The sequence below is a fragment of the Squalius cephalus genome (genome assembly GCF_949319135.1).
Source record: "Squalius cephalus genome assembly, chromosome: 7".
Lineage (NCBI taxonomy): Eukaryota > Metazoa > Chordata > Actinopteri > Cypriniformes > Leuciscidae > Squalius > Squalius cephalus.
In genome coordinates, this window is record NC_137128.1 from 34983795 (window position 1) to 35008806 (window position 25012).

Here is a 25012-nt window from a genome sequence, read left to right on the forward strand (position 1 = left end):
ATGTATGAAGTAGGCTATAGCAAGAGTAGGAAAAGTCACAAAGTCTCATGCCGTAGGGATGGTGGGGATTTCATAAATAAGCTCAGATTTTACAGTGGGGAAACCGTGTGTTGAATTGCTCCAGCATGTAGCCTAAACTGCATTTGACAAACAAAGCACTACACAGATGCATCTATCATAACGATCTATCAATAAATGCACACACGTTGTCCTCTGCTTTTGCTCTGACTCTGAGGAGATAATACTGCGAGTCGTCGGTTTCATATGACTTTTAAAGGTGACTGAGGCGATCACAAATTAGTGTACAGCAATAGCAAATGTTTAAGTTGCTGGGTGGAAATTTAGGGGGGTTAAAGCCCTCCAAAAATCTTTAACGAGCATCATCATTAGCTGATGTTTTATCTGAACTGTCTGCTTGGCTATGGCAACTGCCATAAACACCACCCTGCGGGTAACTATAAAATACGTTAACCCTTGTGTTATTTTGCGGGTCAATTTGACCCGTTTAGATTTTCTAGTTGTTGGAAATACTGGTAAACCTATTTTTTTTTTTCTTGATATTTTGTGACTTTTTCTCATTTATCATCATGAACATGCATGCAAAGTTTCATCATGCTGGTGTTTTTTGACATATACAAACAAAATTAGGCTACTGTTACTTTCGTGATGTTCGCGGGTCAATTTGACCCGCATATTTTAACGCTCTAAGGCAACTGTACGGACCCAAAATAATAACATTTCTTGGTTATATTTTGTTATTTTATTTTTTTACTACCTTATGAAGCTAAAAAATTAGGTTTTCCACACTTATTTCAATACAAAAAAATATTTTGTCAGCCACAGATGATAAAAATTACCTATCATTTATTTTTTCAAGCTACCTGAAATATTAAACCTTTTTTTTTTTCTTGATATTTAGTGACTCACATTTATCATCATGAACATGCATGCAAAGTTTCAACATGCTGGTGTTTTTTTTTTTTTTTGACATATACAAACAAAATTACTATAACGTTTGTGATGTTCGCAGGTCAATTTGACCATCATAGGCAGCTATTCAAAAGCAACTGTACAGACACAAAATAAAAACATTTTATGTCAGGGCATCAACTCCAATTCTAAAGTGTAAGTGTATCTAAAAGTGCTCTAACCCAAACACACTTGAAAAAGCTAAATCATGGTGTTCAGAATTAATTGCAAATTACAAATGAAAATCTTTGATAGACAAAGATAGTAAAACAAGCTCTCATTTATATATTCAAGATATCTGAAATATCTTGAGACTTCGACAGACAGCAGGAAAAATGAGCTCAGATTATTTGAGTAATTGTTCAGTTATGTTCTAAACAAAAAAAAAGTTAAAAAATGTATATGCATATATATAAATAGTGTATATTCAAATTGTCAAAACAAAACAGTTTTAAAAAATGGTTAAAAAACATTAAATCATATCTTCAGATATATATTTTTTGGAATATTTGACAAATGTTGATATTAAAAGTTTACAGTTTGTACCTGAATCTTTGTTGTTTTTCATAGTGTGATTTGAGGAATTGTATTGAATCCAATTAGGGTCAATTAGACCCGAACCATAAGGGGAGTATACAGAATTCCAACATAACACAAGGGTTAATTTGTCCACAAGCCAATATTCACTATAGAGAATAAACAGCATCCACTTTATAATAGTTTATTTCTCAAGAAACAACAGTTGAACAGGCACAGAGAGCTCCATCCTAGGACGTCCAAAACAACTCCAGTGGCTTGGAGGAGCCAATCTATGAAAACAATTAAACATGAAACAGATGTCACATAATGGAAATTAATAATGATAATACCAGCAAAGATTACAAACCTTGCCAAATCCATGAGGCATGACTCGGCCCTCAGTTTTCAACAACAAGAGGCCCAAGCACAGAAGTTAAAGTAGAGGAATCTGTAGATCATGCAGTCAGTTTATGTCCATTAGTAAAACAAATCTATAAATACTCAATGATTCTTCACAAACTCCTGAAATGGTGCCTAAATTATTTTTTTGGAAGCATCATGGTTTGTATTTTAAGCAAAAACAGGGAACGTTCACCTGTTATTTCCCTTTTCTTTCTTCCTTGACAGTCAGTGTCACAGCAGCTGCAGAGAGAACTCTGGGATGGATCATCAGTCAACACCCACCTGCAAAAACAAAAAGAGCCTGTACGTTTCTTTTTTAGCCAACTGGTATCGGCGGTTTCATGAAGAAACTAATCAATGCAACCTTGAAAAAGGGTTCTTTGGATTAGACATAAAAATGGTTCAAGAACGGTTCATTGGAAAGTTCTTTGGAGAAACCAAAATTGTTGTATGGCTCCACTTTTAAACCCCCCCTTTAGGAACCTTTATTTTGGAGTATTCAGCATTCAATTTTTAAATAATCATACCGTGAGCTTTTCCGGTCATATTGACAAGCTTTATTGCTACCATCCAGGTCTCTTGGGTCCCATGCCACAAGTCTGCAATGCAGGTAGACCTGAGGATGGTGCAAATGAAAAATAAGACACACAAACACAAAAAACAAACACAAACACAAGCAGAGACTTGCATCTTCTCCAATGGCAAACTTGAAAGCTTGAAGACTCAGCCTGATCTCTGACAACTGGTTTCGTGGCAGAAACCTGGAGTTTGTCCTTTTGCTGTCTACCAGACACCTTAAAATAAAAACAAAAAGGTAATTACACTGAAATCCATTTTAAAAGTTAGTAAGACCAAGAACTGCGCTAATCATTCCACTGCTGTGAAACAGAAACATTTTATGGCTCCAGAAAGAGCACATAGTCTTCGCACATACCCCTTATTGGTAATGAGTGGGTAAATCTGGGAATCTGGACCCAATTCTGGTGTTGTGGAGGCCACACATTCATCCAGGAGCAGTATTAATGGCTGATGGGTCTTCTGGTCAAATGAAGCAGCAATTGGGATTGTTGAGCCTAGTGGGAATGTTGTGGTAGTGGCCACAGCACTAAAGTCATCTATAATTAAAAAATTAGTTATAAGATAGTTCTGTATTCAATAAGAAAGTCAAGAATATTTCATTACATACAATTAGTACATACCCTTCATTAGAGTCATACGAAAGGACAGATCTCCCTGGCCATGTGTGTGAAACAGCAGAGGATCATACAGGGGCGGCGTCCAATCTTCTGGCCTGAGAAAAAGGCAGCAGTTTTTTTTTTTTTTTTTAAATCTACATTGACATAGGTCTTCAAGCATAAAATGGATTAAAATGGAGCACAATGTCACCTTTCATATCTACAGGCCACAGGGTAATACATTGGTGCAGTTTTTGACAACGCTGTAGCAGTGATCTCAGTCTCAAATACAAGCTCATTGATTGTCACCTATGAAGGGGGAAGAGATAGAGAAGACTAATTCTATAAACCATGTATTGCCATTTCAATACATTAGACTTAAACAACTTTGTCAGTCACACCACATATGAACAAGTTACTTTTCTCAACACTGCAAAGATAACCCAATCACAGTCATCTTTATTTGTGCCAGAGGTACTTTTTCAGTGTACGGATATCTCCAAAAAGTTGAGATTTGAATATGGCTCAGTGAATTACCTACAGGAAGTACAACTTTGTTTCCCCAAGTTATTAGCGAACAACCCAGTGGTTAATACTTCCAAACTAGAGTAAATCAAATAGCAAATCGGTTTACTTTACAATAAAATTCTTCACTGAACTTACCATCCTCCTAATATCACACGCCCCAAATTCAGCATAGAACACTGCCTCAGACACTTGAGGTTTTACAGAAACCTGGGTTGGAGGGCAGCCACCCAGCCGGAGAAGTGATGGATCCACTTGAGAGTTTGCTTCAATCCATCGCACAGACATAGAGTTTTTACCACATTCCACAGTAACTTCTGAAGGGAGGTGAATTTGGAGATGACTTTAGAATTGGTGTGTGCAAAATTCAGCAATAGTGTGCAATGCATGGTGTTAAAAAGCTCTATCTGTTACAAGGATCACATTACCTGCTTGTGCCACTATGAAAACAACCAGACTGAGAAAAACGACTATCAAAAAGGAAGACATTTTGACAATATGCTGTTGCATGCTTCAAGCTAATTTATGCACTTTGATTGATAACCTAATTAAAGGATTCCCATCTGAAACGCATTGTTTGGATGAGCTTAATGAACATCAGCTGCTGATGCTCTGGCTTTGATGACATTAAATGTGACAAATATTGCATAGTGTGGGATGTGCGCAAAATAAAAATAAAAAATCAAATGCATATAAACTGGAAGAACTTTGTATTGACTACATATTAAGTGTGTTAGTTTTATAGTGATGCATTCATCTTGGTTGTGAATTTTACAAATGCCAGGTAAAGGGTTTTTGCAACACACAAATTTATTTACAACCAACCCACAAGCATTTTCACATTTCTGGCATTGTTTTAAAACCATAAATGTGGCAACTCTTTAGCACTAGTCTTTGTGTCCAATTTTAATAGCTCCCCGACAGTATTACAGCAGGTTGCAAAAACATACTTTTTTTTTTTTTTTTTTTACAAGCTCAGGCTCTGTGAAAATCTGCTTAATGTGGTTTTTATACACATTTCACATCTGAGTATACGATTGCAACAGTTTCATGTTTTCATAAATAACATATTCCAAGTTTCTCAAGGAGTTTTAACGTCTCCCTTTTGGTGAAAAGCAAGCTTTTAAAGGGGTGGTATAATGCCTTTTTCACAAGATGTAAAATAAGTCTTTGATGTCCCCAGAGTGTGTATGTTAAGTTTTAGCTCAAAATACCCCACAGAGATTTTTATATAGCATGTTAAAATTGTGAATTTTTGAGGGTGAGCAAAAACGCTCTGCTATTGTGTGTGTCCTTTTAAATTCAAATAAGCTGCTGCTCTCAGCACAGGGGACGGAGCTACAACAGCTTGTGTCCTTTTACCTCACACAGACATGCACTGAAAATGTTCAAACCGGAGTCAGACAATAATGGAGAGACTGAAGAAGTGACATGTAGAATGCAACAGGACATTTCTGAATGGTTAGTTGATGAATTTAGGTAGCTTATGTGTAGTTATCTTCTAGTCATTGATTAGCATATTCTGTCATGAAAATCTATAAATCTATGTTCCCAGGGGAAATCTATTTCTTTAAAAGCAAATATCTTCCTTTGAACTTCATAATTTTGCAGATGTTGTTTATACTGAAACAGCTACACTAAAGTTAAAAATGTGAGATTATATTCAATCACTCCTTTAATAAGACAAACCATTTGCAAATTCATAAGTCAGCACCATTGCAAAGTATTTTCTTCTTAAAACTGCAGCGAACCAAAGACTGTCTCAAAATAGCATTTTGAAATCACTGGTGTTTCTGACTTCACAAACTACCATGTAACCAATTTCATCAACATGTGATCATGAGTGGATCTCTGAGCTGGTGTGAGTGGAGACAGGGCTAATTTGCATATTCATAAGAAATGTATACTAAATGACACAAGGGTGTAGATTTACATTCAAGCTATTTTAAGGCATGAAGAAATTGTCAAGGAAAAATCTTTTAAATATGTATCTTTGGTGATCAAAGATGAGTTAAGGGATAAAATTGACTACAGGGGGACTTTTACATTTCCTCAATGCGTGCTATAACCTGCTACCTTAGCTGGGAGTAATCAATTTAATTAAATGATCAAAAGGAAATACTGAGGCAATTTATGAAGACAAAATTGATGTGACACCACTTCCCTTATCACTATGGTCAAAGAGATCACAACAGAGACAACGTTTCAAATAATAGACTTAAAGGATGTTTCAGTCTTTTAATGAACAAAACGAGTCATACAAATTGAATGACTTCGTTGACCACTCCTAATGACTCCTGACCATGAATCAAGCACCTACAGAAAAGATGGAAAACATCAGTTCACTGCACACAACGGTTATTTATTCAGCACAAGAATATCATGTAGAGAGTAAACACCACTGACCTGTCGATTAGCCACTGCATCATCAGATAGCCACTCAACCTACCAATGAAAAAAAAAACTGCAACATGTCTAACAAATATATATATAAAGTTTAAAACATTTCTAAGAACATAATTACAAACCTTTCTCTGAGATAAAGGATGGCACATCAGAGTAAAATCATGCTGAATCTTCAGTAATTGTCAAAGGTCCTAAAACAGACTTTAGTACCAGTCCTTGAGGTGCTGTAATCCCAACACACTGCATGTTAACTTAAACCCATGTTAAAGGGTTTGCAATTTTAACAGGATTAGTTATTTGGCATTATGCTTTTGATTTACCAGAATCGGTTTCCCTCTTTCCACGAACTCCACATGTTGAATCACAGCATTGACAAAGAGAACTCTGGAACGGGTCATCTAAAAGCTCCCATCTGTTAATGAAGGATTATAGGATATTTTCCCATAAATCATGTCAGCATATTGAAGGATTTTAAGTACAAATCAAGAATACACTTACTCTCCTTTGGCTTTATTATAATTGCAGGCCTTCTTCACATCGTTGAGGTCATCAGGGTCCCATGCAATTAATTTGCAATGGATATAGACCTGCAGGGTGGGGGAGAACAGGCAGCAACAAATTCAAATGTTTAATAACTATCTCAATCTCCTATGAAGAGACTCCCTCACCTCGTGTCCCATGGCGAATCTGAATGCTTGAAGGTGAAGCAGGATTGAGGAGGAGTGAGATCTTGGTAAAAACGTGGATAAACTTTTCTTACCATCCATAAGACACCTATGATGGGTTCACCTTAAGTCAATTATAAAAATATAGCCACTAAATTGCAGCAAATAAGGAAGATCTAACTTTATTGATGTACTGACTAATAGATATTTTAAATAATCACAAATATACACACCCTTTATTTGCTATAAATGGGTACGTAAGACTATCCGGGGAGATTTCGGGAGTTGTAGAGGCTACACATTCCTCAAGAAGCAACAGCAGTGGCTGATGGGCTTGCTGGTCAACACCAGCCCAAATAGGGACAAAAGATCCCAGCGGAAAGACACTGGATTCTGCAGGGCCACTGAAATCATCTGGAGAGAAAATTATGATAGGCGAGTTATTGTTAGAACGAGAACCTCAGACAATGAATCAAGATCTGCCTACATACGATTGAGAATTGCCATGTGAAAGGCCAGTTCTCCATGACCTTGTATGGCACCAGTAGAAGAGCTCTGGAAGGCAGGAATCCATCCATTTGGCCTGAAGACCATATCAAAATGATTGTACATCGATGGAAACGATTTGGGATTGAGAGTCCAGGTGAAGACCTGTAGTAGGCTACCCAGTTGTGACGTTACCTGTCATTCAGACATCTGATTGGATAGGTGAAAGAAGGAGGGTTTGGCTTTGGCAATGGCCTGTAGGTTAACTGGTTCTCATACACCAAGTATTTCCATGTAGCCTAATCAGAAGGAAGGAAAAAAAAACAAAAAAATCTCATCAGCATATCTTCAGGATTCTGTGATTACCAAAATCAGGAAGTGAACTTACCGTACGTCTAAACTGACACTCACTAAGTGGATAATGAAAGTCTGCCTCTGCTCCTTCATTTGACACATTTAAGAACTGTGAAGGAAAGCAACTACCCAAGAAAAGACGAGCAGGATTTCCAGTCATCGATTGGTTGATTTTCCACTTAACGTGAACAGACTGTTCGTCACACGTAACTTGGATATCTATAATAAAAAGAGAGAGGAAGTACTTTATTGTACGCCTCAAAGTTGAAGAAAACCGAACAATTCTGATTGCTCATCCGTGTTTAGAACCTGGTCTCAAAGCAGGTTATTAGCAAGTAGACCATCTTGGATCAGCAACAACAAAAAACTAGTTTAAAACATGGTGGTTTGTCTACCAGCCATGATCAACTACGCTGCCCTAAAACACAACTACCCACTAAAGCTGGATTCTTTATGTTAAGTTACATGTTAAGAACTTTTAATGCATCATATTTTTCTTGTGCCATAATAAACATTACCATTATCACTATTTTCAGACATCACAAATGCTGTGGCAACTAAAAAAACAAACAAACATTGCCATAGGTTATTCATGATCAGATGCAGACCGAGTGAAGTGCAAACCAAACGCTGTCTATAAGCAGCTGAATCATGTTCCTTCGTCAGTTATCAGTAGGCTAGCTAATTTACAACAGCTGACACCTGACAGGGGAGGAAATGAAAAAAACAGCATTTACTCACTAATTGGAATGTATGCTACGCTACATTTGCATTATAATTAGTTCTGTAGCAATCTACAATTTTGTATATAATTTTGGCAGGGGTTTATTGGGATTTATTTCAGGATCCAACAAGACGCCCAAAAGCGGAACCATTGTACCATTGCTATAGTTGTACCAAACTACCCGGAGTTTATTTCAGATACACGGGAAGTCAGACTGTTTTTTCTTTTGTTTGTTTGTTTCGTAGAAGCGTTTAAGTCGGTTAATTTGCAATTACTATTGTTTAAAATATCAAATTATCCAGTTTTTGTTCAACTTCTATGAGTTAAAATACATCTCTCAATATGTTGATTAAAGTTAAGGTAAGCAATGTCCTCGCTTTTAGCTGTCGCTTTGTGAGTTTCCATATTCTGTTTTAACCTGGTTTTATGATTTCCAGTAACATGCTTAGTTGCTAAACTGATTAAACTGTATTTGATTTGGGTTTAATTTCTAACTAAAGATTAACCGATTATCTATTTAAAATCCTGTCAAAATGCAGTTTTTTTTTTTTGGAACTACTAGTGAAGTGATTCAGTTGTGAAAAAAATAGTATATATAAAAAAAAAATATATATATATTTGTTTAATCGTTTCTTAGACACTCACAGGCAAAGAAATAGAAATTGACATCGAACCTACAGACAAGGTATGAGTGTTAATGTCCTTAAAATGTGAATAATATTTCGGTATCTTTGGAAGTATTTGGATATTTCTTTTATGCGCTTTTTTTCAACAAGGTGGAAAGAATCAAAGAGAGGGTGGAAGAAAAGGAGGGGATCCCACCACAACAGCAAAGACTAATTTACAGTGGAAAACAAATGTAAAGTTCCCCATTAATATTAATGAATCATTTTGAAGTTAAAATATCGAGGAAAATAATCCATTCAAAAATAAATTCTTAATCTGTTTTTCTCTATTTCAGGAATGATGAGAAGACTGCTGCTGACTACAAGATTCAGGGAGGATCTGTCCTGCATTTAGTTCTGGCTCTCCGAGGAGGGGAAAACCTGCACTAGCCCTGCAATCTCCCTGTGTCTTTCCTCTAATCTATTATTATGGTAAACTTGTAAATAGTAAAAATCTGTTTTATCATGTACATAAACAGACTAGCCAGGTGGCTCTGCTGCTTAAAGCCACAAGTGGACATTTGGCTTTCCATACATCACTCTCTAAGTCACGTTATTGTGAATCTGAACCGTTTACAACCTAAATGTGAGTTCACATTGACATTTGTTTCTGCCCTTTTTGTTCTGTGGTATATGACAGTATACACTTTAGCAGGTTAAGAACGGTTTACTCATGTTTTAAGGATTCATTAATTAGTTAGCATTATCTCTTGCTAGTTTAAATTTCTCATTCAGCTGTTAAACATGCATTAAGGCATGTTGTTTCCTAAAAGAGATGCTCACGTGCACCATCATCTTCCTAAAAACTAATTTCTTGAATGCGGTGCATTATACCATATATGTATATATGTTTTATTGTATTGTGTTTGGATAAGAGGAATAAACAAATTGGATAAATGGATATTTGTGGTTTCACACACACAATGAGGTTGGTTGAGAAATATGAATATGACATTCTAAATATGTGAGATGGTAAGTTCACATTCACAGTCAAGAAAAACGGTAAACAGAAAAAAAAAAATGAGAGGCTTAATGATAACAGAAAGGCAATTGGAGCTCAAATTAATTAATTAATTAGGGCACATGAAGGATATCTGTAATTCAAGTTCTTCAACTTGTTGACAGGGTTATTTAGTGACAGTGCACAAAAGAGCTTATCTAATGACAGTGTGCATTAGTTTGACTGTTCACGCTTGTGCAGTAATGACAGCACATTAAACCACACTTTGTTCTAGACAATTCAAACCAAGATAACACTTCATAAACACCTGTTGTATCAAATCTGCCATGAGAGCGTTCAGTCCATAATAGAAAGGTTGACAGAGAGCTGCCTATTTCCATAGATTTCAATCTCAATGAGATAGACAGTCATGGAGATTCTGAACTCGTAGGTCGGTCACAAGGGGCTGATTGATGGTTGACAGTTCCAACCCAGACTAGGAAAGGAGTCAATTTGTACTGTGTCCTGATGCACTGCACCCTGATGTGTGTAAGACACTCGAATCCGCATCTTAAGGCTGACCTGTAGGGGGGAAATAAAAGTATAGTCAAGCTTGTTCATATATAGCACCGATAAGTTTAGTGAGAAACACAGTCGCACAAAACTAAAGCAGGATGGACTTGCCTTGTTAGGGTTGTTGAGTAAAACAGTCTGTGTGACTTGACCAAGGCCATGTGCTGGAATCACATTACCACTCGGAGCCTTCATCTGCAGCTGAACACTCTGAAAAAGGAGAATAATATTGTTTTAATGTGATAACAGCGTGTGACAGATTCTGACAAATTTCTTTCTTTCAAATTTACAACCCCACTTCCAGAAAAGTTGGGACATTTTATAAAATGTAATTCAAAATCAAAAATCTATGCTTTGTTAATTGTCTTTAACCTGTTTTCACTGACCAACTTAATTGTATTTTGTATATATATATATATATATATATATATATATATTTTTTTTTTTTTTTTTGATGGCTGTGACACTCCAAAAAAATTGGGACAGAGGCATGTTTACCACTGTGTCATATCACCTTTCCTTGTAATTACACTTTTTAATCATTTGGGAATTAAGGATACTAATCGTTGCCGTTTTGCAAGTGGAATTTTAGCCCAATCTCCCCAAATATACAAGACAACTGCTCAACAGTCCAAATGTCATCATTGTCTGATTCTCCTTTTCATGATGGGCCATATATTTTCAATAGGAGACAGATCTGAACTGCAGGCAGTCAATCAAGCACATCCCTTCTTCGGTGAAGAATGTCAGTGTAGAAACCACTCTGTTGTTGTAGCATGTGTTGAATGAGGCCTAGCATTGTCTCTGTACAATCCCAACATACGCCTCAACGTCAATGGTACTTTCACACACATGCAAGACACCCATACTGTTTGCATTGATGCCCCCCCATACCATGACATCTCTTTGCCTTTGCATCTGTGGCAGAAGAAAGTCTGGATGGCCCCTTTCGTCTTTGGGACTGAAAACTCAATATCCATTTTTCCAAAAACATGCTAAAACATGGACTCATCTGACCACAGCACACATCTGAGATGAGCTCAAGTCCAGAGAACTCGGCAGCATCTCTGCATTGAACAGATGTATGCTCCTTTTATACACAAACACGATACCCTCACCTATTACCAGTTCACCTGCTAACAGTTTAAATGGTATGCCAAATGTTTTGGAGTGTGTTGCAGCCATCAAAATAGAAATACAATTAATTTGGCCGGTGAAAACAAGGATTTTTCTCTTTGTATTTTTGTCAGTTAAATAAAGGTTCAAGAGAATTAACAAATCACAGATTCTTGATTTTATTACGTTTTACAAAATGTCCCAACTATTCTAGAATTGGGGTTGTATTTATTGAGAAATGTCATTTATTGCGGATATAATGTGAAGGAGAATCACATTTATCATTTCTTTGGCACAAAACGCATTCAATGACTCATTTGAAATTACATAATTTCAAAAGTTTACATAACGCAAAACTGAATAAGGGGTCGTTCACACAGAATGCTTTTTTTCTTTGAACGTGGGGCAGAGCGAAATGGAGAAGCTGAGCAAATGGGTGGAGCTTATGTTTAGCAAATGTAATTCTATGATGTAATTTGGACCTAATGGGTGGAGCTAGACTATCCAACCACACCCTAACCCTACCCACAACTCTATCCCATCAGCCCCTTAGAGCTCCAGAGAGGAGTGGCTGAACTAATTGCACTCCATTGGAGCTCCAGAGAGGAGGAGCTGGTCATCATTTGACTCTGCAGTGAGTAACACTTGTTGGAATGGGGAAAAAAAACGCAGTCTCGAGAAGCGTTTTTTAAAAGTCGAACTGATTTTGTCTTGAGTGCCACGTTTTTAGAACGCAGTGTCATGCGCGAGACGCTGCAAAAGACGCAAGTGCAACGGTTATACATGTCAGTCTAACGCATTTACATAGAAAAACAATGGAAAAGTAGCGCATTGGAATGAAAAAACGCGTTCTGTGTGAAAGACTGCAATTTGCTACATTACTACAGTAATACCATATTGAAATATATTCCAAATCTAAATATAATCAAATACTATAAAAACAATTAGATGTAGCTGAACACCTACAACTAGTCTATCAATTGTATTACCATCTATACAAAAGAGGACAATTTTATATTGTAATGTAAAAATGGACCATTTAACATATACTGCAGTGAATTCTAAACAATAGAGAGCTGTCATTCTTGTTTTGTAAAGAAATTTTACATAAGAAAAGCATCTTGTGATTAAAGTTTTATAGGTCATTCTTTATAAGTGACAAAGTGTGTTGGGTGAAAAACTTTGCTAGTGTTTTGGAAGTAATATAAAGTTATAAAGTGTTTTAGTAGTTTTAGTGCATTTTGAATTTGCTCCTGTGCCAAGCTGAAAGTTAGTTAGGAAAAATGTGCAAAAAGTTTTTAAAAGTGACTCAAGTATTGAGAAATAAGTCCTACAGAGTGTAAAAAAAAAAATCTGAATCTTCTGGATTCAGTCCGTGTTTGTGTGCCTGTCACTTTTTGAACAACGGGTGAGTAGTTCACTCTATTACACACTCAAAAGCTTTACGTTATAAAATACTGTTGACAAATAGGTTTATAGTGAATTTTCATGAAAATGAGCTGAAATTAATATCAGACCTTAGGTACAGCTGCTTGAAGAGTGAAGTTGGTGATGTCACTCTGAGTGGAGTTAGAGGCAATAAGGGTGACCGTGACATCTGTTTCTGTCTGTTTGTCACATTGGGTTTTCAGGCTTAATCCATTCTTCTCATACACCGTCACAGTGGGAACTACATGCAAACACACCAACACCGAGGTGAAAACTGTAATATTATCACAATTTAAAATGATAATTTTCTATTTTAATATATTTTAAAATGTAATTATTCCTGTGATCGCAAAGCTGAATTTTCAGCTGCCATTTCTCCAGTCTTCAGTGTCACATGATCCTTCAGAAATCATTCTAATATGCTGATTTGTTGCTTTTATAAATGTTGAAAAAAGTTGTGCTACTTAATGTTTTTTGTGGATACAAATTTTCAGGATTCTTTGATGAATAGAATGTACAAAAAACAAACAGAATGTATTTGAAATAGAAATAGAATTTGTAACATTAGAAATTTAACTTTTGGTCAATTTAATGCATCCTTGCTTAATAAAAATATTTTATTTAAAAAAGAAATACTGATCCCAAAATTTTAATGGTAATGTATCTTTAAAGGTCAAACACAACTGGAGAAATCATCAGTGCTTCAGGTGTCCTAGTTCTCACCTGGTGTTGGTTCCAGTCCTCCCAGCAGGTCAAGAAGATCGGCACTAGAGGTAGTTGTTGGAGTGATGGTTGGGGCAGGCTTGGGCTGGAGAGGCGTGTCGGTCCCACCCAAGAGGTCCAGAAGGTCGCACACCTTTAACAAAAGTATAAATACAAAAAAATGTATATCTATTCTTTAACAGTTCAGTGTCTAAATCAGGGTTCACCAATCTCGGTCCTGGAGGGCCGCTGTCCTGCAGAGTTTAGCTCCAACCCCAATTAAACACACCTGAACCAGCTAATCAAGGTCTCACTAGGCATACTAGAAACTTTCAAACAGGTGTGTTGGAGCTGGTTGGAGCTAAACTCTGCAGGACAGCGGCCCTCCAGGACCGAGATTGGTGAACCCTGGTCTAAATACTGAATAATTTGGATCATATAATAATTACCTGGCTTGCTGGTTCTGAGAGCAAACCTGCCTCAACTGGTTTGGGTTTGGATGGGTCAGGTTCCTTAATCTCTCCTGATGTGTCTCCATTAGTGTGTCCAGGTGAGTTCTTATCCATCACAGGCATTCTTTCCAACACTGCAGCTCTGAGAGGAAGACAGTGAACTTGATCGCTTAATCATGAACTGCTTAAGAGCTGCACCATTCATGCATGATCTCAGGGTTCTTTGTACTGAAAAATAGTAGGCTAATAAAGCACATAGCGGTACCTCATGTGGTCATATTTCTTGAAGAGTGCATTATATTCGACCGCTCTCTGCTGAAGTTCCAGGTCAATGCAGCTGCCGTAAATACTGACAATACTTCTGATTCGGCTGATTGAGAGAAAAACAGAAAGATGAAAAACATCTAAGACAAAACAGGCTCAAAGAAACAAGCAAATACACTGGGAGAGAGGATTTACTGTACGACATATCAGTACCATAATTGTTATCAGCCCAAATTGTAAAAAAATTTTATTTACAATTTTAATTTTCTATTTTTAGTATGTTAAAATGTGTATTTATTCCAGTGATCAAAGCTGAATTTTCAGCAGCCATCACTCCAGTCTTCAGTGTCACATGGTCCTATAGAAATCACTCTAATATAATGATCTGGTGCCCCAAGAAACATTTAGTCTTATTACAATTACAATGTTAAAAACAGATCTGCTGCTTAATATTCTTCTTTTTTTGTAACAATGTAAATGTCTTTACTGTCACTTTTGATAAATGTAATGTGTCCAAGCTCAATAAATGTATTAACTTATTTAAAAAAACAAAAACACTACTGACCCCCAATATATATTGGTTGATATTGTATATATAATTGTTTATGCTCAATTCCCCTATTTTTCTTTTAGAGTACATATGCTGTCATCTAACATGCATAAAAAAAATAAAAACACTAATATTTAAATAACTGTTAAATGTAATCTTTAGAAAATCTCAATATGAATATCCATTTTTTTATACTGTACGTTATAGTGTTGTGATGCCTAAACTCACTTGTGACATTTAAAACGACTGAGTTTAGCTTTCAGCGTTTTAAAATCATTTAGACAAAATACTGTAGAATTATACAAATACTTCTTACATTATTTTTCATATTCAATTCACAGTGCATTTTTTTGCCAGTATTTCAGAATAACGTTTCTCACTCGACATTATCAGTGATCCGAGTGCTCAGCTTCATGGTAGCAGTGAGTGCGAAGCCTCTGGTTGCTGGTGATGACATGTGAGACTGAAGAACTGTCTCCAAGGCCTCAAGGACGTCATCTTCTGTAACCTAATGGCAGAAAAGGCCCAAAACACAATTTAGTCACTCCTTAAACAACAAGTTCTGTGGTGGTATAGGGGAGGCATCAGATATCAGTACCATGGCAATTTGTTTAATTTATCATGGTGTAATTGATGTGCAAAACTGACAAAATATAAATTATTGTAAGTATAATTATGTTAGTTTGTGAGACACAACTTCTCAGATGGGTTGCTGTTAAAGGGATGTTCACCCAAAAATGAAAATTCTGTCATCATTTACTCACCCTCATGTTGTTTCAAACCTGTATTCGTTTCTTTCTTCTGCTGAACACAAAATATGCTATTTTGAAGAATGTTGGTATTCAAACAGTTGATAGACCCCATTGACTTCTATAGTATGATAAATACTATGGAAGTCAATGGGATCCCATCAACTGTTTTGGTAACTGACATTCTTCAAAATATCTTCTTTTCTGTTCAGCAGAAGAAAGAAACGAATACAGGTTTGGAACAACATGAGGGTGAGTAAATGATTTTTTGGGTGAACATCCCTAAAGGAAGAAAATAACTTTACATGCAAAAGTACAGCATGCTAGTCTAGTGAAACTTCATGACCCATCCCTACCACAATAATGGATATTAAGCATATTCATGTACAATGGTATTTACATGGTACACCAAGGTACATAAAAAAAAAAAAAAAGCTAATTTTGGATTCCTTCTTGTTAGTGGCTTGCAACATAAAATACTCTATATGTATTCATTTATATGTCAGATTCACATTGATCCAGTATTGACACCGATTAGTGCACCAAATGTGCTCCCTATATAATTTTACATGTATCATTATTTTATTTCTGTTTACCTGCACAGGCTCAATCTCCTCACACTCGCCCTTCAACAGCAGGTCTCCATACTCCCCTATACACCAGCACGCAACTTGGACCAAGGATTGCTATGAAAATAAACTGTCTATTACACACAAACAGGAACGTATGAAATGTTCACACGACACGTCATTGCTCAGAGATGCTCAAAGGCCAAAAACACAATGCACATGTTTGTAAGAATCAAGAATGCATCTTGTGTGGAAGGCCACTTCTACATCATCACACAGAACACGTTTTTACATTTCACTGCGCTACTTTTCCATTGTTTTTTTTATGTGAAAATGCGTCACACTTGCGTCTTTTGCAGCGCCTCGTGCATGACATGGAGTTCTTAAAACGCAGTGCTCAAGAAGTTAAACTTTTAAAAATCATGTCTACTCATTTTCTAAATCTTCCTAATCAAACACACCTGATTCAACTCATTAGTAGAGACTCCAAGACCTGTGTGAATGGCCCCTTATAAGCAAAAACATATCCTTACCTGTGAAATATCTTTTACAAGCGCTCTATAGAGCTTGTGAACAGTGTAACAGTGGAGCTCAGAAGCAGTAGTGATGAGTTGGATTAGATTGGGCACAGTCTCATCTCTTACATCGCCCCCTGCCTGAAAGAGAAAGTACTACATTTAAAACTTGATACAGTTGAAAAGATACAGTAGTTCACCTAATACATTCTAACCCAGTATCGATTTCTTTTTTTATGACTTTTAGGAGATATTTTTTTCCAGTCTACTCCTCACACAAAACTATCTTGTGGCTTCAGAAGACTTCAAATAATGCTCATCAGTCATATGGGCTACTTTTATGATACTTTGCTGTTATTTTTTCGAGCTTGGCATTTAAAAAAAACAACAACCACAATTTACATTCATTGCATGGAAACATTGTGCGTGAGATTTCCTGTTGTGTTTCACAAAAAAAAAGAAAATAATGCTGCGTTGAAATGAATGAGAACTTTAATAAACACTAAGATGTTTACAGACTGAACATCATTGCTTATTTGCAAATGGGAAGAATTTTTAGGCATGTAACAGTGGCTATTTACCGTAGTGAGCACATGCAGGATGGTATCAATGTGCCAGCGCTTAGAAGGGGAATACCTGACCAAGACACAGAGAGAGAGACACACAAAGACAACGTGCTGTTCAGTGCCTGTGACTTGCCACATTTACAAAGATAGACAGGTTAACACAGAAAACAACAAAAAAGGCAATAAATCAGGATTCTTCCACATGACACGTTTTAGAATGGGTTAGCCAATGATTGCAAAGACTGAGCTCATGAATATTAATTAGCTCAAACGTCCATTTAATCTTCATGGTCCAGTTGTCTAATAAATATTCACGAGCCAAACCTTAACCTTGGTATTTTTTATAGACTGATGTGTACAGATGTGTTTGAGTCACATGGTCTTGTAGATGTTTGGCACTGAGACGTTCCACATGCTGTTTGAGCTAGTTTGCTGGGATATGTTTACATGTTGTTTTTGTATATTAATTAATAAATAATCGGGGGAGCAGATCTGTAGTAGGACTTAATAATTTACCATGAAGATATGGGTAAAAAATAAATGTCTAAAATACACATTTGCGTCTCCTAAAAATTCTGAAGAGTGAAGTTTGTTCTTTTTGCTCAATTCACATGACCAAATAAATGTAACATACCTTATTAGATAATCTTTTGCCTGCCAGAGTACATAAATTGAAATGTACGGATTCTTTGTTAAGTTAAATATGTAGAGATTTAGCACCACACATTATCTGATATCCTTAGCTACCTCTCCAAGTTCCATAGAGAGGTAAGCTATACATTTTAATATCAAATGATGGGAAATGGCATTAAACGTAGGCATGTCTTACAGGACAGTGTCAAAGTTGGTTTCTGTAAGACAGTGTTTAATAGGAGAGATACACAAATGAGCGGGGCTGAACCAGACACACAGACATATAATGGATGAAACTAACAGGTAGATATAAAGTACAAAGGACTGATGATACCTTTCAGCAGCGTTGAAGATGCCAGAAGCTGTTTGAGATCGAAGCTCTAGAGGACAGGTTGAAAGAAAAATGAGAAGCTCCTTCATCATTGAGCGAATGTTCACAGCCGACACAAGGGCAAGTGACAGATCCAATGCACGACTGAAAAAGAGCAGGATGAATAACTGTAATTATACCTCAACTTATATACATCTGTATTGTCTATATGCATTCTCTTTTTTAAAATAATTTATAGTACCGTTTCACCGAGGTGTCTTGATCTTTCAGGCAGTCCACAATGGTGCCTCTGTGCCGCTGCACTGCATTGTGGTCAGTCTGCACTATTTTCTGCAGTGATGTCATTGATATGTAGCTGTAATAGATGAGAGAGACAGAAAATGAGCATGTACTGGCATGAGTAGGGCTGAGAAACTGAATTTACATTTTCTACTCAAAAACACTGTAGTGCAAGTATAAAAAAATGAATAAAATAAAAAATATCATTGAATTTTATCAAAAGAAACTTTGAATATCTGTGAACAGCAGACACCCTAATTTGATTTTGAACATTAAATAAAAATTATGAAATGGATCTGCTCTCATTGCAGAATAAAAAACTACCATTTGAAAGTTTGGGGTCTGTAAGAGTTTTTTTAATTGTTTTCTATTTTAATATATTTTAAAATGCAACTTATTATTGTAAAGGAAAAGCTGAATTTTAGCAGCCATTAGTGTCACATGATCCTTCAGATATCATTATTATCAATGTTAAAAACAGTTGTGCTAACTGACCACTTTCGAAGCTACTAGAACAAGAAAAACAGGCTAACCCTGACAGCCTCTGTATAACACATTCTGATTAGTCAGCTCAAATGTGAATTAAAAGTGTACAATCAGGTCACAGCAGGAGAAAAACAAAAGTAGTATGTGGTGGTGTTATAAAAAAAGAAAAGAAAATCCATTAGATCTACTATGATTGATTAGACTGATTTAACAGTTCCAGTGCTTTTAAATATGGAAGTATTAAAAAAAGAAGAAACTTACCGAATATTCCTGTCATTATTAAGTAGAAACCTCCCCAGAATATTTACAGCTAGCACCTTAAAAAGACATAAATTATATGCATTAAATGACCTGAAATAAACTAGAGAAGCATCATATTCCACTACTGTTTAACCCAAACAACCCTACTAATCATAAAACTGTATATTAAATCGTATATAAAATTGTGACCAACCCTAAGCCCACTCTCTGAGTTGATGTCCATGATAGTTAGGACTGTTTCATACAGCACAGCACTGCCTGCAGTCTTACTGCTGTCTGTATTTGTAGCCACCTATGCAACAGAATCAAGATCAAGCATTAAAACTCTGCTTTAAAAATACATAACTAATATGATTAACTGCATTTCACAGGGTGTGTTTGTTCTATTGTACCTGTGCCAACAAGTCATTCATGGCATCACTAGCGGTGTCATTATTGTGACCCAGAATTCTTAGCAATCTAAGGATGCGCACCTGAGGGACAAAAATAGACCAATCAAGTCCTGAAATTCATACAGTTCAGTGTAACATGTAGAAAGTATGTTGTAGCCTAATAAAGAGTGACATTAAGCTTGACTGTAGCGGACAAACCTGCAGAAAGGGGTCGCTGATACCAGCTACATTGTGCTCTGGAGAATAACTGGATGTCACAAGACCTTTCATGATCTGTACCAGTTCAGGAACAGCCTGATGGAATGGGAAGGAAAAATAATTAGTAGTCTGTATAACTGAGTAGTTAAAGTCAAAGTTTTGGAGAAAATTCACTTCAATTACCTTGCGGAACTGATCGAGAGTGTCAGGATTTCGCGCACACAATTCAGTGATAAGAACTACAGCCCCATGCAAAACCCCTGTGAAAACAGTCAGGAAGTTACAAAACCCCATCATATTAAAAATACTGCACATAATACAAACTTTTTTAAGTTATAAAAAGAAACAATGTAGCTAACCATGGTTCTTCTCAGACAGAAGAGACCTTGCAGCAGGAATAAACAGCTCTGCAAGCTCTGGGACCTTTCTTATTATGTGGACGGCACACAGCGTGGCCTAAAGCAGGTATCATTATCAGTAGTACACAGAAAAAACAAAACACAACACAATTTAGCAGGATTATGTTAATCTGGATGATGACATGACTTAAACACAAGGGCGTAGGTTTGATTTTGACATTGGTGAAGACATAAAAATCATAGCTAGGGACAATTCAGTAGTCGCTGGATATTGGTGGGTCCCTACCGTATTCTACACCCTTGCTTAAACTATACTTAAAAATGTTTACTGACATAAAATGTCATGAGCTGACCTTTTTCTTGATATAAGAATTAGAGGCCCTGAGGAGCCGTTCGATCTCTGGTGCCAGGTCTCGACACATCTCAGCTGAACCCATGCAGGCCAGAGTGCATAGAGCCAGAGACTGAACATACTGACTGCTGTGGGAAAGGTCACTACAACAGAGATAAAAATGGCCAGACAGAATAATATATTTAGACAGAATAATATTATTATTATACATAATATAATAATAATTTGAAATTGGAATCAAATAAGAATCTATAAATAACATATATTATAATATATATAATATACAGCATTTACTTCTTGATTGAGTTGGTAATCAGTAAGCTAGCATCCTGCTTCTCATCCAGGAGCATCATGGCTCCCAGGTAACCCATCCGCTTCTCGTTGTACCTGGGGCTGGCAATTAGACGTACACACTCCATCTGCAGGAGTCAATACTAAAGTTATCACCATAGTAAGATATATAACCGGTGAAAAGACAACTGAAAAAAAGAATATACAGAGGGATAAGGCTACACAGATGAGAATTAAGATGCTAAGATGTGATGCATCCATAATTGGAGATGTAAAACTTTGTTATCCATCAAAGCAACCGCACACACATTAAGAGTTACCTGGCCAAAGTGTGCAGGGTAGCCCAGCATGTGCACGTAGAGTAGTTTTGCAAGGCTGTGCGAACGTTCCCCATTGTCACCCTGCCGAAACTGGGCCCGGATATCTGCACACTCTCTTTGGATGATGCCCCTCTCCTCGCCTTGTGTCCGGGCACTTCGGATGACCCGGATCATTTCCTGTAAACGCACTGATGGAGTCATGACTGTATCTGTAATCAGAGAGATTGAGAGAGGCATTTCATAGAAATTGAAAGAGGAACCAGCATATACCCAGAACAAAGCAATTACTTTACATTGGTGTTTTGTTGGTACTTAATTCAATTGCATTTTTGAACAGACAGAATTTAATGTTTATATTAAATGCATCTCTGAGGGTCTAATTTGCTTCCATTTTATATAAAGAACTATCAAGTCATGTCAGGGCAATACCATGACCAATTTTTTTATAGAACCTCAATTTGAACACTGCAGTTCTGTTGACCACCAACACAGCAAACTTCATCCATGTGTAGTATTATATGTGCAATATATTTAGTGAATAACAATTTGATAATCAGATAACTTGGATTATAGAGCAAGAGTCGTATGGATTGCTTACACTACTGTTCGAAAGTTTGGGGTCGATGAGATTTTTTATGTTTTTGAAAGACGTCTCTTATACTTATCAAGATTAAAAAAAGATATAAAAAAAAGATATACATTTTAAATGTGTTCTATTTTAATAAGCAGAATTTTCAGCAGCCATTACTCCAGACTTCAGTGTCACATGATCCTTTAGAAATCATTCTAATATGCTTATTTGGTGCTTAAGAAACAATTGTGCTGTGACTAAGCCTCTGCAGATGCAAAAGAGAACCCACGACACACACCCCTCCTGATCTCACTCCACTGGCTCCCAGTTGTGGCCAGGATCAAATTTAAAGTTTTAATGCTGGCTTTCAGGACTACCCCTGGTCCTGGAACAGTTCCCCACTACCTCAACCCACAGCTACAAATGTACGCTTCCTCCTGCCAGATCAGGTTACTGAATGAGCCAAAACAATGAGGCAAAAAGTCTCTCTGTTCCACACACACACACACACACACACACACACACAGAGTATGTATTCTTCTCAGAATTTCTTCTCTTCTCTAGCTGGTGTCCTAATCTAGTTGTCCTTTAAACATGACATTGTTTACTACAATGTTTGTTGGCTCTTTGATGAATGCTTTCTTCCTCTTTTGTGAGTCCACTTGGATAAAAGTATCTGCTAAATCCATAAATGTAAACGTTACTATTTTTGTGAAAAACCATGATCATCTTTTTCAGGATTCTTTGATGAATACAAAGTTCAAATAATCTTGAATCACTTTTGATCAATTTAAGACATCCTCACTGTAGGCTATTTATTAAAAAGTATTTTGGGGTGCCTCTTTGGAGCATAATAGCCTGTAGCTAGTCAATTATATATTTGTATTGTATGAACAAAAACAATGTAAACATCCCGAAATGTCTCATTTTTGAGTGCACTCTTTCTCTAAAATTGTTTTATTTGGGCCTGTTGCCTCTGGTTCCTTCCTTCTTCCTTCAGCTGAGGAACTTACACCTGCTTTCATTTCATATCTTCCCATGATGACTAACTGTTACATTCATTCCCGCATGCGCACTGCGCGCGCTACGCGGCCTTCGGTCGCTGTGACGTTACTAATCTACAAATGCATTCCACATTATCTCATTGTCGTTTTGACATCTAACAGAGCCATTTTCATATAATATATACAGCGCAGTCAATGTGTTCATAAATTGTCAGTTTCATCGAACCACCACCTTTGAATACAAACGCTGTGTGTGCATTAAATTTAGGTGCAATAAAATGCTGATAAAACGTATCTTAAATAGTCAGGAGATAACGACAGGAAAGACTTGAATGATCTGAAAACGGCGATCAATTTGTGCTGCTCGTCGCTCTCATCGTTTGCAGGAGATGTAAACACTTTTTGCTTTGTGGTACACTGCACCTGTTTGTGATTAAACTGAGTTTTACTTATACTTTTCGGTGGCAAAAGTCAAGTTTGTTCACGTCCCGAGTGTTGTTAACCCGTGTTTGTATCCGCTGACGTTTCCAGCATCTGATCCCGGGCTCATCGTCTTACCTTAAGCAGCGCAGTAATTCCAATCGCCGAAGCCAGCCGGCTGCTCAGAGCCTAATTCATCCGCTCCTCCTCTTCTGTTTAACCTTACGATGTATCCGTTGGTAACCAGGCGAGGTATGTTACTTTGCGAGCAACTTTACCCGCAGTAACAGCATTTACAAATGTGTATAAGCCTCATAGTACAGCGCTACTTCCGCCATCCGGGTGTGCCATTCATTCCCGTCCAGCTGCTCTGGAACTGGAAAAATACTTGTGTGCAGTGTGTATTTAAAGGACCCGCGAACTATTTACTGATGTTTCGTCCATTTTTCAAAGTAAATTAAAGTAAATGATTCAATGAATATTACAAAGTAGTATTATATTTATTTCATAAAAATAACTAATATCAATTTTTGTTATTACTTTTATTAGTAGTAAACTAGTAAATAATTCAGTTTCAAAGTAACTAACTATATAGTTGGCCTACCTCTATACTATGTATTCCTTTAGATCCGTAAAATAATTTAAATCATATTATTATCACGGAATACTATGGGGATCCAAGATTATATGTCACTTCTTACTGTTTAGGCCTAGTAGCCATATTGAGGTGATATTTTAAGATTTTTTTTAAACGTTTTTATGCTCACCAAATCCCCATTTATTTGATAAAAAAACAAACAGTAAAAGAGTAGTATTGTAGTACTGCTAGAATTGTAGGCCATATATAGCCGTCATTTTTATATTTTAAAATAATGATTTTTGAAGTTGAATTTATCAGCCATAGGCTACTCCAGTCAGTGTCACATGATCCTTCAGAAATAATATAGTTATTTGTCGCAAGTAACATTTCTTCTTATCATTAATGCTGTAAACAGTTGTGCTGCTTAATATTTTAGTAGGATTTTTTTCAAAAGCATTTATTTGAAATATAAATATTTTGTAACATTATACATGTCTTTACTGTCGCTTTTGATCAATTTAATGCAACCTTGCTTAATAAAAATATTAATTTCTTAAAAAAAAAAAACGTACACCAAACTTTTGAACAGTGTATTTGGTAAAAATCACTGTGATAAATTAGATACTAGTCTCTCATAAAAAGGAACTAGGTAAGCTGGAATATGTACTAGGAAGTGAAAAGTTGATATCTGAACCTCATGATCCACATAGAACGACAACATTTGTTGACAACAGTTGAGCAATAGTTAGGCTACTTGTCATTGTTGGGATAGTGAAGAAATAAGTAGTGTCTAAATGAGACACTTGTGAAATTGCTAGATACATGGCTGACATTCATTTATCCAGTATTTGTTCAGGAGCTGATCTCTGTTCTTAGACAGCACTGTGCATTGACGGATTGGGGGTGTACTCGGTGTAGAAACCAATTGTTTTACAAAGAATGGACATGACTGTAGTGAAATAAAGTCACACTAAAAACAATGTGATCTGTATAATATCAGCACATTGCATAAAGTATTTTAACTGTATGTCACACATTCTAGTCAATTCTAACCATCACATTTTGATGTTATTTTTGAACTCTCCATTATTTTTTATTAAATGTATTTCTTTTAACTTAATATATTTTAACCTTGAGAAAGGCCCTACACTGTTAAAAAAAAGTTGCTGCCTTAAATATTTAAATACAATCCACTTGGATGTTTAAGTAATTTCAACTTAA

The 25012-nt window shown here is 36.4% G+C and overlaps 3 protein-coding genes across 3 annotated transcripts; 1 reads left to right on the forward strand and 2 right to left on the reverse strand.

Moving 5' to 3' along the window:
* Window positions 1-1762: 1762 nt before the first annotated feature.
* zp3f.2 (zona pellucida glycoprotein 3f, tandem duplicate 2) lies at window positions 1763-8205 on the reverse strand. The gene is made up of 22 exons (XM_079876766.1): window positions 8020-8205; window positions 7536-7720; window positions 7343-7446; window positions 7153-7244; window positions 6895-7075; window positions 6665-6770; window positions 6495-6583; window positions 6317-6408; window positions 6207-6220; window positions 6119-6124; window positions 5997-6035; window positions 5893-5906; window positions 4019-4101; window positions 3729-3907; window positions 3277-3374; window positions 3090-3181; window positions 2825-3005; window positions 2579-2684; window positions 2418-2506; window positions 2084-2172; window positions 1856-1936; window positions 1763-1778 (listed from the first exon to the last, which is right to left on the reverse strand). Exons 1-21 carry the CDS (start codon window positions 8093-8095, stop codon window positions 1887-1889), a joined length of 1965 nt encoding a protein of 654 aa, XP_079732892.1. The 5' UTR covers window positions 8096-8205; the 3' UTR covers window positions 1763-1778; window positions 1856-1886.
* Window positions 8166-9791, forward strand: nedd8l (NEDD8 ubiquitin like modifier, like). The gene is made up of 4 exons (XM_079875475.1): window positions 8166-8585; window positions 8863-8910; window positions 9002-9084; window positions 9187-9791. The coding sequence occupies exons 1-4, from the start codon at window positions 8568-8570 to the stop codon at window positions 9278-9280; spliced, it is 243 nt and encodes an 80-aa protein (XP_079731601.1). The 5' UTR covers window positions 8166-8567; the 3' UTR covers window positions 9281-9791.
* ap1g2 (adaptor related protein complex 1 subunit gamma 2) lies at window positions 9724-23583 on the reverse strand. Its single transcript, XM_079875474.1, has 22 exons — window positions 23350-23583; window positions 21217-21425; window positions 20900-21024; window positions 20607-20748; window positions 20254-20350; window positions 20078-20154; window positions 19895-19990; window positions 19697-19777; window positions 19498-19596; window positions 19305-19360; window positions 18520-18633; window positions 18282-18422; window positions 17330-17384; window positions 16767-16889; window positions 16261-16350; window positions 15296-15423; window positions 14367-14471; window positions 14099-14243; window positions 13671-13803; window positions 13037-13188; window positions 10515-10613; window positions 9724-10412 (listed from the first exon to the last, which is right to left on the reverse strand). The coding sequence occupies exons 2-22, from the start codon at window positions 21415-21417 to the stop codon at window positions 10287-10289; spliced, it is 2385 nt and encodes a 794-aa protein (XP_079731600.1). The 5' UTR covers window positions 21418-21425; window positions 23350-23583; the 3' UTR covers window positions 9724-10286.
* Between the last annotated feature and the right edge of the window lie 1429 nt (window positions 23584-25012).

Excerpts from the sequence above, each read along its gene's own strand:
- zp3f.2 (XM_079876766.1), bottom strand. The coding sequence starts at position 8,095 with ATGAATAACCTATGGCAATGTTTGTTTGTTTTTTTAGTTGCCACAGCA. Across the intron at positions 7,447-7,535 it reads AGTGTCAGTTTAGACGTACG|GCTACATGGAAATACTTGGT; the intron begins GTAAGTTCACTT and ends CCTTCTGATTAG. Across the intron at positions 3,908-4,018 it reads TTTCATAGTGGCACAAGCAG|AAGTTACTGTGGAATGTGGT; the intron begins GTAATGTGATCC and ends ACCTCCCTTCAG.
- nedd8l (XM_079875475.1), top strand. Across the intron at positions 8,911-9,001 it reads ACATCGAACCTACAGACAAG|GTGGAAAGAATCAAAGAGAG; the intron begins GTATGAGTGTTA and ends TTTTTCAACAAG. Across the intron at positions 9,085-9,186 it reads ATTTACAGTGGAAAACAAAT|GAATGATGAGAAGACTGCTG; the intron begins GTAAAGTTCCCC and ends TCTCTATTTCAG.
- ap1g2 (XM_079875474.1), bottom strand. The coding sequence starts at position 21,417 with ATGACTCCATCAGTGCGTTTACAGGAAATGATCCGGGTCATCCGAAGT. Across the intron at positions 20,155-20,253 it reads TCTGTCTGAGAAGAACCATG|GGGTTTTGCATGGGGCTGTA; the intron begins GTTAGCTACATT and ends CTGTTTTCACAG. Across the intron at positions 16,890-17,329 it reads TCCTGCATGTGCTCACTACG|GCAGGGGGCGATGTAAGAGA; the intron begins GTAAATAGCCAC and ends TTTCTCTTTCAG.